Here is a 19,867-nt window from a genome sequence, read left to right on the forward strand (position 1 = left end):
CTTGCACCTCTTTTACGAAAGGACTGGAACCTTCCTTGCTGAAGGGATCCCAGCGCCCTAGCCGTATCTGTATCTGACTTGATGCCCTGCAGCGCCTCGTCTACATGTTTGCCAAAAAGATTTGCCCCATCGAATGCCATGTCAACAATCTTCGCCTGCACCTCTGGACGAAAGGATGTTGCCTTCAGCCAACCCTGTCTCCGAAGTGAAACTGCTCCTGCCATCTGCCTGAAGGCCATAGAGGAAACATCCATGGCAACGTCAATGGATTCCGAGGCCGACTTTGCCCCATCGCAGATGATAGCAGCTGCCTCTTCTTTCTTATTCTCCGGGAGTGCAGCCAGAATGGGTGCCAAATCCGACCACATTTGCCTGTTAAAACGGCTAATTAGGGCCATAGCATTGGCTGCTTTAATAGTAGAGTCTGCCATGACCGCAAACCTCTTCCCGGCTCCATCCATCCTCCGTCCCTCTTTGTCTGGCGGCACCATCGAAGTAGAAACCGGATTCTTGGAATTCCTCTGTGCCGCTTGCGTCACCACCGACTCTGGTCTCGGGTGTCCTATCAGACAGGCCGGAGAAGACTCTGGTGCTCTATATTTCTTTTCAATTCAAGGAACCGAAACCGGGATGGAGGCCGGTGTCTTCAAAATTTTTAGGCCCTCCTCACAAATGTGAGGAATAATCGGGATTGAGTGAGCAGACTTCCTGGCGTCATCCTTGAAATCATATAAGAAACATTCAGTTTCTTTAACCTCCATTTCCAGATCAAATCTCCTGGCTGCTTTTTCCATAATGTCATGGAATCCTCCAATATCCTGAGGAGGAGAAGTAGTTGGCGGCGGAGTAGGTGAAGGGGCCGACGGCAAAATTTACTCATTTCATTCCTGACCTCCCGTAGAATCTTGTATAATTTCACCTTCCTCAGGTTGCTCATCATCATCAGTGTCCGTCAGATCGTCTCTGATTGTGATCACTGGAGGAGATCTCACAGACTGCGTGTGAGGAGTAGATTGGGTTCTCGGAGGCTGTGTTGTAGGTGCCGGCGTAGATGACGGAGGCGCATTCGCCTCTGGAAAACGACGATAATAGTTGTTAATCATGAACCTCAGGTCAGAAACCAGAGCTACAGGTATGGAGACTGACTCTTCTCGAGACTCCTCTCGTGACTCTTCTTGTTGCTCCTCTCCCTCACCATAGTCGCAAGTCTCCTAGAAAGACTCATATCTTGAAGATTGAGAATGAGCCCTCTCCTTAAATGAAAACACCTCCTCGTCATCTGTGTCCTGGCTTTTTATCCTAAGTTGTGACGGACTATAGGCCACTCCGGACGACTCCTCCCCTTCTGAATCCTGCTCCAGCAAAGAAGATGGGGGTAGAGGCGAAATCTGCATCCACGACGTGAATTCTGCATATTTGCTTATGGCCGCCCAACCTCTCGATGACTGAAATGAGCGAATGGAGATCAAAGTCTTCGACTGTATTGATTTAAATGCCTTTGCCGTTGAAATTACACTCTTCATCGACAGAGTCGACGTCGACATAGCCATCATCGACGGAGCCATCGTCACCAAAGCCATCGTCGACGGAACAGTCGTCGACGGGGTCGTCGACTACTTAGTCACTGATCCCATCGTCGACGGTATGATCAAACTCATCGACGTATTCGTCGTCGACACTGCCTTAGTTCCTGTCGTCGACGCAGCTGCCGTCCTCGAAACAGTTGTCGTCGACGGTGAAGTCGTCGACGGAGCTGAAGTCTTTGCCACAGATTTTACAGTAGAAACCAGAGAGCTGGTCGACGGAGCAGACCCTGCCCCCTTCTGACCTGACAGCTTCTTGAGGGGAGTATGAGGGAGCGATGACACCTCCTTCCCCTTTGATTTAACCTTCTTAAGCTCCACCATTTCCTCAGAATGTGAGGCCTTTCTCTTTTTAGGTGTTAATCTAGTAGACTCCTCACTAGAATCTGAATCAGATGCGGCCTTCTTCTTCTGAAGCCACAACAGCAGACGAGCCTCTCGGTCCCTCAGAGTTTTAGCAGAGAAGGTTCTACAATATTTACAATCCTTGGCAACATGCTTTGGATGAAGACAATATAAGCAGTCCTTGTGAGGGTCTTCAGAGAAAAGCCTAGCCTTTCCACAGGATCTGCAAGGCCTGAAAAGCCTCTTTTTAGAGCTTTCAGCCATTATAAAAGAAATAGGTACTCACAATACCTTAATCCAGATGATAAGACAGTTGAAAATAAAGGTCAATAGTTCACACAGGAACAGCAAACTGAGCAGAGCTCAGGGAGACTCCTTTCTCACACGAAGGCGGTTGGAAATCTGAGGCAGGAAAGTTCTGCTGGGGAGTGTGAGGGCAGGGCAGCAATTTTTTTTTGTTACATTTTTTATTAAAAAGAAGAAAAAACAACGTACAAGGCAAAAAGAAAACAGTGTACATGGACATGTGTTCACATAGGAGGACACCTAGGCACGATATTATACAATAGATCAATAGTACATATTGTGGGGAGGGGGCCAGCGGGGAAACAAATTTAAGGATAACAGAGCACACAATACATGGAATGCCGGATCCAGGGCAGCAATGTTGATTGGCTGACTTTTGGACCAAACAATGAGGAGGTCTGGTTACCAAATAATACAGTCCCTATGGGCTTTTCTATGCAGTTTTCTTCTCTATGATACTGCTTTGGTCATTCTGTTACCGTGAGACTCCCACCATGACGACGGGGAAGATACAAGCATGTGAATCTATGAAAGATGTAATACTGGAGAATCTTCTTACCGAACTGTTCCAGTTTCTTGGATTCCCTGTCCGGAGGTGTGGAAGGGAATGTGCTTCGGGATGCAGAGGCTTGGACAACCAAGCTCTCAGGGGTGGGGTGTTGGAAAAGGAAAATGGGGTCGCCCAGGGCCTAGCGATGACGTCGGGCCACGTTCCTATCCACAGGAGCATCTGTGTTGGGCTTGGACCAGGCACCCAAAAGAACGTCCAAAAGTGCATCAATAAAAGGCAGAGGTAGCTGCCGGCTGAAGCACTTCTGTCAGGAGGTTAGTCCTGTCAGCCACTGTAGGGAGTTTGAGGTGGAGAGCCTTAGCCACCCTACACAACACCACTACGTAACTCGCACACTCCTCCGTAGCCACGGTAATAGGAGTTAGCATGCCATGGTCAGGAGAGGTGTTAAGACCGCTGGCATCCCCCAATTCCTCTACCCAGTTCGGGTCAAAGTCACACTGTGCTGTGAGAGGGTCTGAGGACCCCTCCCAGCCCTCCCCTTCCTCCAAAGGCTGCTGAACAGGATGAAAAGAAGGAGGCTGGACATAGAGGTAGAAAGGCCCCATCGGCGTCAAGCATCTTAAGGCACGGGCGACGTCGGAGATGGTGCAGGTGGGGCCGATGTCGGTGGAGGTGTCACGAAGTCAGCCGGCGTCGACAGGGATCCAGGCCTGGATCCTTGGGGACCCTGGAGCCCTGGGGCCGGAGCCGACAGCGATGCCAGAGCCGCCGACAATGAAGAGCGAGGGCCCCCAGTCAGGCCCGAAGGCACGCCGGTAGGGCCAGACGGCCAAAACTGGCGGGCCATGGCTAATTCCTACAGCTGGGCAGGAATCGCCGACGGACCCAGGAAGGGCGGCAGCGATTGCGTACACTCCGCCAGAGCCGCGGAGAAGGCAGCCGCGTCGCGCGAGAGGAAGTTGTAGAGCGATGGCGCTTCTTGGACTTCTTGTGATGCTTTGTCTTACCTGACCCCAGGTGTGAAGACTTCGATCCAGACGAATGATGGTGATGGCTCCGCGACCAGCCCCTTCGCCTCCCACGGGACCGGGAACGGCGCAGAGCCGACTGCTGGACTTCAAACAACTTTTGGAACCCCTCCCACAAAGTCTTCGGCACCATGGCCCAGCAGTCAGGGCACGACTTGGGGTCGTGGTCGCGCCCCATGCAGTAGACACATGTGGTGCGGGTCCGTCACCGATATCATGCGATGACCGTCCCCGCATGACTTGAAACCGGGCATCCCTATGGCACCAGGAGTCGATCGATAAACAGAGACAAAAGGCCTAAAAAAACTCAGTCAAAAAGTGACTTGTGGTACCGCTCTCTCCAGGTCTGTGCTTGCTGGTGCGGAAAAAGAACGGACTTCAGTGCCCGAGGGCGGCGAGTGTCTAAGTAGCTGCCGCAACGTCATATCTGCGGCCACGACGCCAACGACTGACGCGGAGCCGCACGACACCACCTTCCGATGCGCAGGGGTACAGCTGATGAAAACTTTCCGGATCCAGTCTGACGCCTGAGGATAATTTTAAGGTAAGGAATCTATCACTATGTGTTTCTTTCAGATTACAGCGTTTTCATTATTTTCTTTTGAACTTGAAGGCTAATGGTTCCTTCCTCGAAGACTTAACTGGTATTATCCCGAAGCCAGATAAAGATCCCACACTATCGACATATCTCATTGATCAATTATGATTGCAAAATATTTGCTAAGATCCTAGCATCTCGCTTAGAAACTGCTGTGCCTCTCCTTGTCAAACCAGATAACCCCGGTTGTATTGAGGGCAGACTTGCTGCAGATAATGCCAGAATGTTCTCTAATATTCTTGCATTAGCTAAAAAACAAAGGCCCTCTTGCAGCCCTATCTTTGGATGCTAAAAAGCATTTGACCGCATTAATTGGCACTTCAGGTTTAGCACTCTCCACTGGTTTGGTTTTGGTCCAAAACATATTACACTCATAAAAGGATTATACTCTGACCCGAGTGCTAGTGTCTTCCCTAATGGTCAGATCTGCCCTTATTTCACTTTACACAGAGGTACCAGCAAGGTTGACTCCTCTCCCCTTTGCTTTTTATCCTTTGTCTAGTACTCATCCTTGAAAGAATTTGCTGGGTTTAAAACACAATTCCCCGTATGCTGATGATGTTCTTATACACATGTCCAATTCACTGTGCTCTTTAGATCCTTTTTTTCTTTTATTAACAAGAGATCAATGTATATTCTAATGTCGCAGGAATTCTGCTCCTACACAGAACTGTGCACAAAAACCCAGGACCTCAGTGAATTGTGGTATACCAAAAAACTCACCTCAGTGCCTAGAAACCCTAACTAGCTAGCATCAGTGTCACATTAGCTCTTCGTCCTATAGCAAAGGAACCAATGATTAGACAACCCAGAACATGCGACTTAGGTTATACTCAGGAATGGTGGGAAGCAAGAACACTCTTTCGTTATACTCTACCAGTCCACAACCGGAGTAAAAAAAAGAGACACGGAAAGGTTAAAATATTTATTTTAACGACATGCTCTAAGATGCAGTGTCTTTGCTAATATAAGCAGACATATGATTGGAAATAATATGATTAGCATTGTTCCAATTCCATAAAACACAAAGGGAGAAATCATATTACAATGATGGTGAAAATAGGTCCTATAGCGCCTAGTGAATCACCCTCCCTAGCTAGGAACTATGTTTTATAAAATATAGAAGGTCTCTTAGGCTTGTTTGGGGGACCCCATACCTCCAAGATCAGCAGGTGTGAATCACATCAGGATCTGCAAAAGCCTTCTGTCTATCTGGAAAAACGGGCTTCTTCCAAGTGTCTGAAATCATGCTTACAGTGTGATATTACAGGCGCCAGAATCACGTTGGCTTACAGCTGCATATATGTTATGGCTAGAAAGTGATCCCATCAGCCCGGAAAACAGCTACCTTGTTATGATAACCTTGGAGGCTTTAGCACTCAGTGTGCAGACTAGAGTCACAATGTAAGTCTAGGGATGCTGAAAACAAGCCAGTCTCATGTGAAGCATTTCACGCAGCAGAAAGGAAAAATGGCGTTTAAACTTCTAATAAGCCCATGCTAACATAACAGTGTAAATAACAAGGCTCAACCCTCACTACACTAACATTCCTGAATATAAACTACATTTTTCCAAAACTAAAATTTTACCATCAAATTCCTGCTATCATTATAGGTTTGCAAACACTAACTTTACATGGTACCATTACAAAGTTAAATGCCTTGGTGTTTGGTTTTCTCCTACTACTTCCAACATAATTAGCCATACCTTTAATATTTTACAACTCAAATTACAAACGTTACTCTCATTTTGTCCACTCTGAATTTATCATGGTGGGGAGGATTAGTTAACCTCTAAATGATGATTGTACCACATGTCCTTTACACACTTTCTAGGTCACCCTTGGAAATCCATAATTATTTTTCACAAATTAATTCTATTTGTACAAAATTTCTCTGGAACAAACATCTACGCATTGCCCTATCAAACTAAAACAAAGAAAAAGTGTGAAGGTAGTCTCCTATTTCCGGATATTAAGCTATATCATTCCACCTTTTTTATACAACACTTTTTTGCCTTAATCGATGATTTTAAAGACTCTGCCATACTTCAATGAAATGCATTTGAACAATCCATACTGAAGAATTTTTCATTCAAAGATGTCATCCATATGTCCAATAGTACCTTCTTTTGCAAAAAGCCCAGTTTAAAATATTTCCAACATTTATAACATGCAATTTTCTTGGCTGATCTTGATTTTCAACAATGCTTTCTATCCTAATCAATTTGGTACAATAACTTTCTCGAATTCAGCAACCAATCCTTTAACTTAAAGCACTGGAAAGAAAAGGATATTATGTTTGTTCACCAATTGGTAAGAGGTGATTTTATACTCTTACCACAATTACAAGCATAATACAACTTACCAAGCTCTTTTTCTAAAGGAATCCTATCCTCTGTCATCCATTCCTTTTTAATCACTCACAATTTCCCTCCTCCTCCAGTTCCACCTATTCCTTTGACACCTCTGCGCAATATTCAACATGAATTTAATCCTAAAGCTGCTTGTACATACAAAATTTGACTAACACCAACTTCTGTACAAACCAAACATCCGATTGAAATATTATGAAGAACTGACTTTCCTGATAGTTTTCTATTCATTGCTGGGGTAAATTATGGCTCAATATATTGAACACCTCCAAAGCAGTGCGTATTACACAATCTATATTTTTTATTTATAATAGAGCTCTTCTTACCCCAGAATGTATCTCTAAATTTGACTCATCTGCTTCTCCGCTAGGCTGGTCTTGTTCCAAGTCCAATGGTACTTTAACTCATTTACTTTATTATTGCTCTCATGTGCCTAATTTTTGGAAAGATATTTGGTCTAAATGTTTAAAGGTTTTCAAATGCAATATACAACTAACATTCCAACTTTTGTTCTTAGGATCTATGTCACCCGATTTCCTCATTATCGTTACTCCAAAAGTTAAAATCTGATTTATATTTGATACCCTTTACTACACATCTTTGTACTCATCATTACCTTTAGCTTTTTTCTTTCTTTCTGCACTTTCCTTTTTCCCCCTCCTCGTGCCCCTACTTCACCACCTATCCCTCTTTTCTTCTATCTTTCCCTTCCTTTTTCAAATAAAAAATTCTATATCTTTCATGTTTCATACATGTTCTCTTCAGCTTTTCAAAATTGTAATACTTCTGATTTCTAATCATTATATTGCAATTGCTACTGTGCTTGTAATTGCTCTATGAATCTTGAATGAAACAAAATGTAACTTTCTTTGGTTATGATTTATAGACCTCCGGTTAAATTTAAACTTCTGTGAGATCACAAGGAGGGTATGTATGTTCCTACTAGCGATGTTTGGGCTGATTTTTCACAATGGTTCTATCTACAATTAATATTACCAATATATCAACTTGAGTTCATCAATCATGACTTAGTTTTGAAGACTTGGATGAGGAGGGTCCCAATGTTGTATCAGATAACCAACATTTCATATTTTAGTAAAGTCAATCATAGATGGTGGTTTTCCCAAAATCTAATATAAAAACACCATGCCTAATTTAGAGGACGCTTGAAATATAATTCACCAAAACATTTCAGATGTTTATTCTACAATTAAAGTGATATAAGAGCCCAATTTACAGTATTTTAAATGGTGGGCCTGTGACCGGTAGAAATTTGTCTAGCTTCCCAAGGTAGTAAACCTTCTCAGACAGGGTTGAACGTTAAAATCCCCAATCAAGAGTGACGGGGCCGGCCACCAAATATGGAAAATTACACCATTGAAATATTGTCTAGAACCGACAAGTCATGTGGGCAATTACAATGACCCCCAATTTGGGGGTTGGCTTCCAATGGTGGAGTTTGCACCAGTAGTGGTACCATTAGAAGATAATTTGCCAGATATTTTCTCCCCTTAGTGACAGATCAATGGAAGCAGAGAGCCATTTAAATGATTGGTGTCATGGACGGACACTCCAAATATAGCAGATTCAGACTGTCACCTTGACGGTGCAGAAATCCCACCACAGGTGGATAGAATACCCACTGCAAACTCTAAATCAATCTTTTTTCTTATTATTAACATGAAGATATATATTTCTAGCCTATGAAAGTGACTAATTTTGCAGCCAATCCAAATATAGGTTTCAGTATGCATCAAGTAATTGGATCCTTTACCCACATGTTGATCTATTGGTGGGCTGCTGGTTTTACTGGAAATATATATTTCAGACTATTACGGTTATATGTGGGAAGAATGGAAGTCCTATGATCAACTGATTATTTTCGGATAGAAAACTAAGAAAATGTGGTTGACTGCAATTAATGTGGCAAGTATGTTGAGTCACTTTTGACCTTTGTGTTTGATTCCCCACATACTGCTGTATAGCAGCCCCAAAGGGTCAGATCAGGTCTGGCATGGTCAGTGGAAGTATTCTGGGGTCAAGACCCACGGCCCCACAAGAGCTGAAGGTGAACCTCGAGTGCATCAAAATCTTATATTTACAACGACCCAGGAACCCACAGTTGTTACCCAGCAAATTGTTATCCTGAAGAAGTGCTATGTCTGGGCTATGTCTAGCTGAGAACTGTCACTACCCCTTTCTTGAATGTGTGTCCAATGCCATTCATGGACCAGTTACGTATTTTTACCTCTCTCACAAATACCTACACTAGTCAAACTTACTAATGGTAGCATGTAAACATATAGTAGTGAGTATCAATGTAAAAGCAGACATACACTGTTAAATGAACAGACAGACGAGTGATCTTTCACCAAGTATATATTAACAATAGTGACTTTAAAGTCCAAGGAGGAATAAAGGAAACAAGTATTTTTTACACTTACAGTTTATAAAACAAATCTTAAAAACATAACGTACGTATAATATTAATGAAGAGTATCAGCAGGAAGTATGGAGGTATATTCAGAACCTTAGCGTTAATAGGGCTTAATGGAAAAGGATTCGGCAGTGGGATAGTCCACTCCACTATAGAATATAGTTCAGCAAATGCAGTTCGTTTCATATTTAGCTGAATCCAACAGCTTTTTTGTAATCAGCAGGAGCAGGGGACAGAGAACACATCTCAGAGAAGTTATAAAGAGGGATGGGCTTGGTGTAACTGCCACAAAAAAATAAAGCAGCGGTACTACTGGTAAAGTACCACAAGTATAGTAGGGATTGAGGTGATACAGGTGCAAAAGGTGCAGCAATGACAGTAGCAGAAGTGATCAGGAGACTACAGCAGCAGAAGTAAGTCCAAGTAAGCAAGTACAAAGCTTACACAGTAGAAATGGTTCCTCCCCTGAATGCTTATGGTGCTGCTCTACAAAGGCAGTAGCAAGCTGGGGGAGGCACTGCATGTGCAATGAAGACGTCATTGGGGCACTAGGCCCCCCGAACGCACTTCTACACAAAAAGTATAATATATATATATATATATACACAAACACACACACACACACACACACACCTAAGAGTGCATTATCCACTTTTTTTTTTTAGAAAATCTACTTCTTTAACAAAGCCAGAACAATCCCCTAAAAACAGAAGTTAGTTGGCCTTCCCATCAACACTTACCACATTCTCCAGGGGTGCTGCGCCAAACACTTTGAAGATAGGATTCGGTTTGGATGGCGAAATGCACAGCACTATTGCCTGCTGACCAACTCTGGTAGTGTATTCATCCAGTGTGGCTCGTAATTTTCTGTAAAAGTTTAAAATGAAGCAAAAAAAAAAAGGTAAGAGGATGGGCAAAAGAAAAAAAATATTGGAAAATATATACAGCAAAACAATTGACAAACAGAAAGGTAGGTTAAAAAGTAAACTTGGAATTACAGGGGACTAATGTAGAATACAGACATTTATTGGTGAATGGGGCACAAATCCAAAAGGTAAGGTAGTTTATCAGAAGAATAAAGCAGAAAAAGGCACCTATGTCAGAAAACATTACAAATCTTACAAAATAATGCCTTTTTTTTTAAAGACTACTTCAAAAGAAAACCCCTCTCCGACAAAAACACAGAGTAAGATAGTGTAAATGGGAAATGGCAAAAAATGTATGCACTAATGAAGCAAAAAATTGGTTATAGAAAGAATGTAGACAAACAAAATGATAGGAATCGTGTAAACCACTGTAAATACTAAAATGAACAGCAGATGGAGGCTTAACAATTTGAATATAATAGAGCTTCAGTAGACTTATGGCCTCTCAGCCCAAAATGAGTCCACTTGTTGAACCAAAAGACTTAAGCTGGGAATTGCAATTTATATATGCTATAGTCAGGCAAGGACAATAAACTTGTACCACTAATGCGTCGACTTTCCTTTCAGTAAGACAGTTGTATGTGGACAGGTATATGTAGGAAGGCTTGAAAAACATTTTGATGTTTGCAGAATTAGAAGGTATAGTTTCTTACCGGTAACTCCAGTTGTCACGTAGGGGTATTTCCATGATAGTCATAAGAGTTGAATAGTCCCGCCCATCTGCGGGGAACACGGAGCACTTTATCCAATATCATCTTAAATGCTGAAGTTTTCCTTTCTTCGGGAATGCCTTGAAAAGTCACTTAAGAAAGTCATAATGCAGGCAAGCACAAGGCTACAGTGGCCAGAATTCTTCATCTTGGAGTGGCACAAGAACAAGTTGCAATGAAATATGCGCCCCGGACGCGAATAATTTTATACGGGCACAGAAAAAGAACCTTCACAAAACCTGTTGCTATGTGAGAAACAGAGATGAAGAAGTGCAAGGCAATGTATCAGATAGGCTGCCATTACAAGCAGAAGAAAAAAGGAGGCTGTGTCTTTAAGATATGAGAGACCTCCAATGTCCCATCATGCTCAGCAAGAGGCAGTTAGCTCAGTTATTTTTAAAGGCTGTACTACATGTGTAATAACGGAGTATGAAAATTGTCGGTCTACTCCATCCGGGAGGAGGGAGGGATGCTTATGACTCATGGAAATACCCCTAGGAAGGAACTGGAGTTACAGGTAAGAAACTATACCTTCTCTCGTAGGGGATTTCCATGTATAGTCATAAGCACTGACTAGAATAGCAAGCTCACCCCACCTTGAAGCAGTGCAGTAGACCAAAATACAAATGCATGTACACAGGCAGGCAAAGATTTCAAAGGGAAAGCACTACATTTAGCTCCCATGGAGGAGAGGGGCGCCAAATCGGAGGGAAAACCTTCTTTAAACCCTCCAGGAAATCTTTAATGACTGGAATCCTGAAGAAAGAGGTTTGTGAAGGCAGACAGGTGGAATGATGTGTATTGGAGGCCAGATTTAGCTAAGTGTAGCAAATATGGGAGAATGACATTCTCCTGGCACGAAGTGGGATCGATCTGCCTGGAAGAACATCAAATGCAAAATCTTCTCCATTTGAAGGGTCCATCGTGAAGACGGTCGCTTTGCTTCCTTTGGAATGTCCAAACAGACAGGAGATAGGTTTAGATGACCATACTGCACTAAGGAGTCAAGCTGCCAAACTCCAGGAGGAGAGATTGGGGTGTAGAAGTTGACCTCCCAACTTTTGGAAAAGGTCCTGCCTGCATGGCAGCCTGAGATGTGAACGGATAGACCAGTGAAGCAGGTCTGGGATCCACAGTTGTCTCGGCCATTCTGGTGCTATAGGATCATCTTGGCTGTCATGGTGGACAGTTTGCGCATGGCTTCAGAGGTATTGGAGAAAAAACGTACACAAATTGTTTGGACCAGTCAATCCTTGGAGCATTCCCCAATGAAGGACCTTGGATGTTAAAATCTGGTGGCCAAGTCGAGGCATTTTTTGTTTTCCGCTGTAGCAAAAAAGTCTGTAGAGGGTGTGCCTCACAAGTTGAAGATATCTTGTATGAACTCTTTGTTCAGTACCCGCTCATGGTTTTCTTAGAGAACCATGCTGAAAGCGTCTGCCTGGATGTTTTGCACACCTGGGAGGTGTACAGCAATCTGGTTCAAGTTTCTGGTGATAAGCCAGTGCCAGGTTGTTTGCGCTTCTCGTGACAGGGCTCTGGACCGTGATACTCCCTGCTTGTTCAGGTAGTACTTGATGGTGGTATTGTCCGTCTGAACAAGAAGGGTGTTGGTCTTAAACGCAGGCTGAAACACCTTGAGTGCCAGGTGAACTGTACGGAGTTTCAGGAGGTTGATATGGTAGGTCTGTTCTTTTGAAGAAAAATTTGCTGGTGATGCATGTGGACTCCCCACCCCAGCAAAGAGGCATCAGTCACTATGGTCTGTGTTGGATCCTGCTGGTGAAAAGGGATTCCTCTCAGGATTATTTTCGGTGAACACCACCACTGGAGGGATTCCACAGCATACGTCGAAAGGCTGATCTTGTCCTCCCAGTTTCCTGAGAACTGGTTCCACTGATCCTCCAAGCACTCCTGGAGAGAAAGCGTGTGAAGGAGAGCATAAGGAGTAAGATATGCATGAGGCCATCGAGCCGAGTAGAGAGAAGACTATGCGGACTGTCTCCAGAAGTTGTGGCATTTCTGGAGAATGGATAAGCATCGTTCCTCCGAAGGACATACCTTTCTCTGTAGCGTGTCGATGGTAGCTCCCAAGTAATGCAATGTCTGGAATGGTGTTGTCTTGGACTTTTGAAAGTTGATGTGAAGACCCAGGCAATTGAGCAAATAGCAAGCCCACTGGAAAAGTGCTTAGACTTCTGGGAAAGTGGAAGCCTTGTTCAGCCAGTCATCCAAATAGGCATAGACAAAGAGTCTGTGTTTTTGTAGATTAGCTGCTACCACAGCCATTAATTTGGAAAATGTCATGGGTGCTGATTTGAGGCTGAATGGTAGAACCGCATATTGGTAGCGGTTCTGCCCCACGATTATTCCGAGGCATTTCCGATGTGACTATGATGGGAATGTGGAAAAAGCGCTGTGAAGATCTATTGAACAAAGCCAGCCTCCCCGTTGAAGTTGAGGGTAAATTTGATGTAATGCCAGTATCCTGAACTTTCTTTCGGATCCACTTGTTTGCGATTTGAAGATCGAGAGTAGGCCTGAACTCTTGTCTGCCCTTTTTTGGTACTAGTAAGTACCTGTAATAAATTGCTTGGCCTCGTTGGTTTCAAGGGACCGATTCCACTGCATTCTTTTGGCATACCGTGTTGACTTCCTTTTGTAGAAGCTTGAGACGTGGAGGACCTTGGGGGATGGTGGTGGGGCAGTGAATCCTAGACAATAGCCACTTTGACAATATTCAAGACCCAGGCGACAGTTGCAATTCTTTGCCACTCTGCCAGGTAATTTGCAATGCTTCCCCTACCGGAGTGGGTGACGGAAGAGAGGATTGAATATGCTACTTACCAGTATGCATCTGTTCTTGGCATGTAGGGCTGCTAACATTCATATCTGTAGCATAGATCGCTGCCTAGTGTTGGGTCCGGATGATTGCACATTGTTGTCCTGGAAGAGTCTTCGAAGTATCACGAGATAGGTGGCTCCTCCCCTGGACTACAGTGCGCATGGGCATCGACTCCATCCCCAGATTGTTTTTAGCCATTGTGGAAAAGATGGAGTTTAACAGTGAAAGTGATGGCCATGCTAGAGATTAAATGCAAGAAAAGTCTGCAGCCGCTACGGGCGCCGGGGAGGAGGGCGGGCGATATGAATGTTAGCAGCCCTACATGCCAAGAACAGATGCATACTGGTAAGTAGCATATTCAGTTCGAGGCATGTGGGCTGCTAAATTCATATCTGTAGCATAAAATACATAGCAGTCCCTCCATTAACGGCGGCCGCCCGTGCCAGCTGCAGAAGTCTGAAAAAGTGTTTTAAGAACAGCCTGTCCTACAGCTGCCTGCTGTTTGGAATGCACATCTACACAGTAATGTTTGGTAAACGTATGTGGTGTAGACCATGTGGCTGCCCTACAAATGTCTTCCAAAGGAATGTTACCCAGGAATGCCATGGAGGCCCCCAACTTGTGTGTGGAGTGTGCCCTGGGGGGGACCGTTAAAGTGCGCTTAGCCTTCTGATAGCAAATCTGAATACACTTAACGATCCACCTGGCTATTCCTGCTTTGGAAATGGGGTTGCCTTTGTGCTGAGCTGCGAAGGCAACAAAGAGTTGCTGTGTCTTTCTAAAGGGGTGGGTTCTGTCAATGTAGTACATAGTCGCTCTTTTGACATCAAGCGTATGGAGCATCCTTTCTGCTACTGTTTCTGGGTTGGGAAAGAATGCGGGCAGTTCGATAGTTTGATTGACATGAAACTGCGACACCACCTTAGGGAGAAATTTGGGGTTAGTGCGCAGCACCACCCTGTTTGAATGAATCTGTATAAATGGCTCTTGGATGGTGAGCGCCTGTAGCTCACTAACACGTCGTAGAGACGTTATGGCAATGAGAAAAGCCACTTTCCATGTGAGGAACTGAAGTTCACATGAATGCAGAGGTTCAAATGGGGGACCCATCAATCTGGTGAGCACCACATTGAGGTTCCACACAGGAGCCGGCGGGGTCCTGGGAGGGATGACTCACTTCAGCCCTTCCAGGAATGCTTTAATGGCAGGCACCCTGAAGACAGAGAGATGCTGCCTGTTTTGGAGGTAAGCCGCAATGGCGGCTAAGTGTATCCTAATGGAAGCGTATGCTAGATTGCATTTGTAAAGATGCAACAGATAGCAGATGATATTAGGAATGGAGGCATCGAGCGGGTTAATAGCGAGCTCGGTACAGTAGATGACAAACCGCTTCCATTTTGCTGCATAGCAAGCTCTGGTAGTGGGCTTCCTTGCCTCCCGGATGATGTCCATGCATTCAGGGGGCAAATCAAGGTAGCCAAATTCTAAGACCTCAGGAGCCAGATCGCCAGATTGAGCTGCTGCGTATCTGGGTGCTGAATGTCTCCACGGTTCTGCGTCAAGAGCCGGGGTGTGAGGTGCAGTCTTTGATGCGGTACCACAGAGAGTTCGAGGAACGTGGTGTACCACGGTTGTCGCGCCCACGTTGGAGCAACTAGGATGAGTGTCATCGAGTGTTGCCTTAGCTTTCTCGCCACCAGCGGAATGAGAGGCGCTGGGGGAAAAGTGTACGCAAATCTGCCTGACCAGTTCATCCATATCGCATTGCCCTGCGACTGTGGGTGAGGGAACCTGGCGGCAAAGCTTTGGCATTTTGCGTTTTCCTCCATGGCAAACAGGTCTATCTCTGGATGACCCCACTGCTGGAAGTACGGGTGGAGTACTGATGGATGCATCTCCCACTCGTGCATTTGGTGGCTGTACCTGCTGAGCAGGTCCGCCATCTGATTGTCCGTGCCCGGGAGGTGTTCCGCCATGAGGAAGATGTTCCTCTGAATGGCCCACTTCCACATGCTCTGAGCCAGATGAGACAACTGTGGAGAGTACGTACCTCCCTGGTTTTGAATGTAGTACATGGCTGTCATGTTGTCCGTCCGGATCAACACGACTGTTGCACAGATGTACTTTGAAGGACTTGAGTGCCATGAAGATTGCCATCAGTTCCAAGTAGTTGATGTGCATCTTCTTTTGTTGCGTTGTCCATAGTCCCTGCACCGTATAGTGGAGCACATGAGCCCCCCATCCTAGGAGAGACGCGTCCGTTGTTAGAGTAATCTGTGGCACAGGATCTTGGAACGGTCGGCCCTTGCAAAGGTTGTGTGGATTCCACCAATGCAGAGAGTTGTATGCCCGACCCGTCACCAACACTAGGTCGTTCAGTTGTCCTTGAGCCTGAGTCCACTGATGCGCTAAGCATTCTTGGAGCGGACGCATATGGAGTCTCGCGTGCGGGACTATGAAGATGCAGGAGGCCATCATGCCTATCAACTGCATGAACACTCTCGCTGGGAGTGAGTGTAGTGGTCTGAACTTTTGGATCAGCGACTGGATGATGGCGATCCTCGCCGGGTTTGGCTGAGCTGTGGCAGCCAGAGTATTGATAGTCGCGCCTAAATACTGCCGCACATGGGCTGGCTGGAGGTGTGACTTCGGGTAGTTCAGTGTAAATCCTAGACTGTGAAGGAGGTGAATGGTGTGGGACATGTCGGCGGCGCACTGCTGGGCTGACTTTGCGTGCACGAGCCAGTCGTCCAGATAAGGGTAGACATGTATACTCTGTCTCCGAAGGTGTGCCGCCACTGTCGCCAGACATTTTGTGAACACCCTGGGAGCAGTGGTCACTCCAAAGGGGAGCACCTTGAACTGGTAATGCCTGTTTTGGATGGTGAACCTGAGGTACTTTCTGTCGGAGGGGTGGAGTGGTATGTGAAAGTAAGCATCTTTGAGGTCCAAGGTTGCGAGGAAGTCTCCCTGTTGTAACAAGGGAAGAACCTGCTGCAGTGTCAACATGTGAAAGTGTTCCGAAAGAATGTACTGGTTTAAGGGGCGGAGGTCCAGAATCGGTCTGAGCGAGCCGTCCTTCTTTGGGATTAAGAAGTACAGGGAATAAACCCCTGTGCCTTCCTCCTCCACCTGCACGAGCTCTATTGCGCCTTTTTGCAGCATCGCTAGAACCTCCTGCTGCAATAAGTGCAAGTGCTCTGCTGACATAGGACGGTGTTTTGGGGGCATGGGTGGTGGGGTGGATGTCAGTTCTAAACAATAGCCGAACTGGATACGTTTCCTGACCCACCTGTCTGTGGTGATGGACTACCAGACGGGCAGGAACTGTTGGAATCTCCCCCCGACAGGTGTTGGATGGTCAGGGGGCAGTGACAGGGAGTCACTGTTTGTTGGCGGCAGAGGTACGGGAACTGTTGTTGCCTCTGCCTCTACCCTTGGCACTGTTTCCTCTGTATCCGCCTCTGCCCTGCTTGCTGTAGGATTGTGCGCCACTCTTATTGAATGGCGTCTGCTGCGACATGTGCCCTCTGTTAACACTTCGAGTGCCTGAGCGACAAAAAGTATTCCCTCTAAATTGTTGTGACTGGAGAGCCCCAATGGACTTGGCAGTCTCGGTATCCTTTTTAATCTTCTCCAGGGTGGTGTCCACCTCTGGGCCAAACAACCTGTCTAGATTAACAGGTTGGTTGAGGATAGTAGTTTGTATCTCCGGCTTGAACCCCGAGATGCGGAGCCATGCCTGACGCCTCAACATCACACTAGTGTTAATCGCTCTCGCTGCTGTGTCTGCAACATCTAGCGCACACTTTATAGCAGCGTTGGAGATGAGCTTCCCCTCCTGGAAAAGCATTTCAGCTCCCTCTTTAAACTGGTCTGGGAGGTGTTGTAACAGCTGCTCTAGGGTGTCGTAATGTGCCCTATCGTATCTGGCCAACAGAGCTTGCGTGTTTGAGATGCGCCATATGTTGGCCGCCTGAGCTGCTACCCTCTTCCCAGATGCCTCCAGCACTTTTGACTCTGTCTGGGGGAGGAGCTTCACCCGTCGTCTGGGAGTTTGCCCTCTTGCGGGCATTAGAGACCACCAAAGAGTCCAAAGGCAACTGGCCCCGTATGTAGGTGGGGTCGCCAGGTGCCGGTCTGTATTTCTTCTCGATGCGTGGGTTTATCACCCGGGATCTTGTGGGTTCCTTGAAAATGTCTGCTGCATGCTTAAGGACCCCTTTCAACATGGGGAGAGTCTTGACAGTTTTTTCAGCAGTAGAGAAAGTGTCAAAAAGGAAGTCCACTTCCACGGGGTCAGCATGCATCTCCACCTTATGGTTTGCAGCTGCCCTTTCGATTAAGGCATTATACGCTGCAGAGTCCTCAGTGGGGGACTGTTTCACGTGAAAGACCTGTGGATCCTGGACCGTCTGCTGGTCCCCTTGATCACCAGTATCCATCCATGATTCCTGCTGCTCATCAGGCTCTGTATGAGCAGGGAAGCTGTACTCCTCATCTTGGTCACCTCCATCCCCATCTGAGTACGTGGGTGAAGGTGTGGCACTCCGCCGATGCTGAGGAAGAATCTGTTCCACCAGAACTGGGGTGTCTGCTGCAGGCTTTTTACGTTTCAGAGGAATCGTAAAGGACTGCAAAGGCTGTGAAGTAATCTTCCTTTTGTAGAGCGTGAGTTTGCCGGTGTCGGCATCGATGAAATGCTCCGACCGTTCTTCAACCAAAGGTTGTCGAGGACCCACGGACCCAGCCGGTGGAGTGGACGTCGACACGGTGTCTTTGGGCACCGACCGCGGTGCAAAGGTCTTCGGCGCCACCTTAGGCGGCAACGTGTAGACGAGCGGTGCCGATGAGGTCTTCGGTGCGTCTTGTAGCTTCGGCGCGGAAGGAGTCTTCGGTTCCGATGCTGAAGCCTTGACCTTAAGGTGCTTGAGGGAGTCCGAGACCTGCTTCGTAAAGGAAGCTGACGGTTTCGTCGATCCGACTGATGCCCGTGGTCCGCCCCCTGGGGAAGACCCGAGCGTGGCCGACTTGTGGGTGTCCGGTCGAGGAGCGCTCGTGACTGGTGCGTCCGTGACACTGTCCACTACCGTAGACGTCGATGCCGATGGCTTCGGATCGATCGGTTTCCCTTTAGGGTCACGGCCCCAGACCTCGGCTCTGCGGCCTTCACCGACTTCGCGTCGACGGTCCCCTTGGGCTTCGGCGCGACAGACTTTCCCGATGCAGGAACGGCAGTCTTCTTGGGCGTCGGCTTGTCTCCCTTGGTAGACTCCGACCCGATGGGCTTCTTCGAGCTTGGCTCCGCAACCACCTTCGGCACCTTAGCCTGGTCCGCAGCGGGCGGCTGTTTGGGGGCCCCTGAAGATGACGGCACCGGCACCGGAGCGGACGTCTTCGGTTTCGATGGCGTGTCGGCCATCTTTGTTTTCACCGGTACCGAGGGTTTCGTTTTCTGTAATGGCGGCTCCGCGGAGGTGTCCGTAGCCGAGCCGGAAGGCGGGGCCGTGGATCGAGGTGGAAGGTCGTGGGTAAGGCCGCGTGGCGATCCCGTGACCTGAGCCTTCGTGAGAGTACGAACGGGGCATAGCTCATCCTCCGAGCTATCTTCCATGGCCCCATATGCTTCGTCGTCGTCCCCTACCTTCTCGACGATTTCTTCAATGTCGGGACTGTGGTCGTCAGCTCCGTCTTCGGACTCGACATCCATCGGGGTAGGGGAAATCTGCAGGTGACGCACTTGTTAGTCTTCCGCGGGGTCGTCAAAGATGTCCACCGGTGCTGGAGCCGATCGCTGGGCCTCAAAGCGCGCCACGCGCCGAAGCTTGATAGTTTTTTACGATCGAAATCTGGAACAGGCCATACAGTTGGCCTCGTCGTGGTCCGGCGACAGGCACTTGTTGCACACAGGATGGACGTCGATGTGTGGGTACTTGGATCCACACACGGGACATTTCTTGAATGGACTCCGCTCCATGCCGTTGAAGTCTTGCTGCGTCGACTAGGCCCCGATCACCGAAGAGTCACACGACCCCCGGATATCCGACTCCACGAGCTGGAAGATAGACTGGACCGAACGCGAACAATACCGACGGTGCAAAGAAGGCCTTTTGGCCTTGAAGAGTTCTATAACGATTCCGAACAGGAGACGTCGAAATCACATCCGAACCCAATGGCAGAAAAAAACAATCTGGGGATGGAG

The 19,867-nt window shown here is 46.8% G+C and overlaps 1 protein-coding gene across 5 annotated transcripts in view; it reads right to left on the reverse strand.

The window, feature by feature from the left end:
• NRF1 (nuclear respiratory factor 1) overlaps positions 1–19,867 on the reverse strand; it is a 547,404-nt gene that overhangs the window by 483,356 nt on the left and 44,181 nt on the right. For all 5 annotated transcript variants that reach the window (XM_078677627.1, XM_078677621.1, XM_078677613.1 and 2 more), the window contains exon 4: positions 9,925–10,051. In XM_078677627.1, the coding sequence (XP_078533753.1) occupies positions 9,925–10,051 (127 nt within the window). The remainder of the gene's footprint in view (positions 1–9,924; positions 10,052–19,867) is intronic.

The sequence above is a fragment of the Lissotriton helveticus genome, chromosome 1_1 (genome assembly GCF_964261635.1).
Source record: "Lissotriton helveticus chromosome 1_1, aLisHel1.1, whole genome shotgun sequence".
Classification (NCBI taxonomy): Eukaryota; Metazoa; Chordata; class Amphibia; order Caudata; family Salamandridae; genus Lissotriton; species Lissotriton helveticus.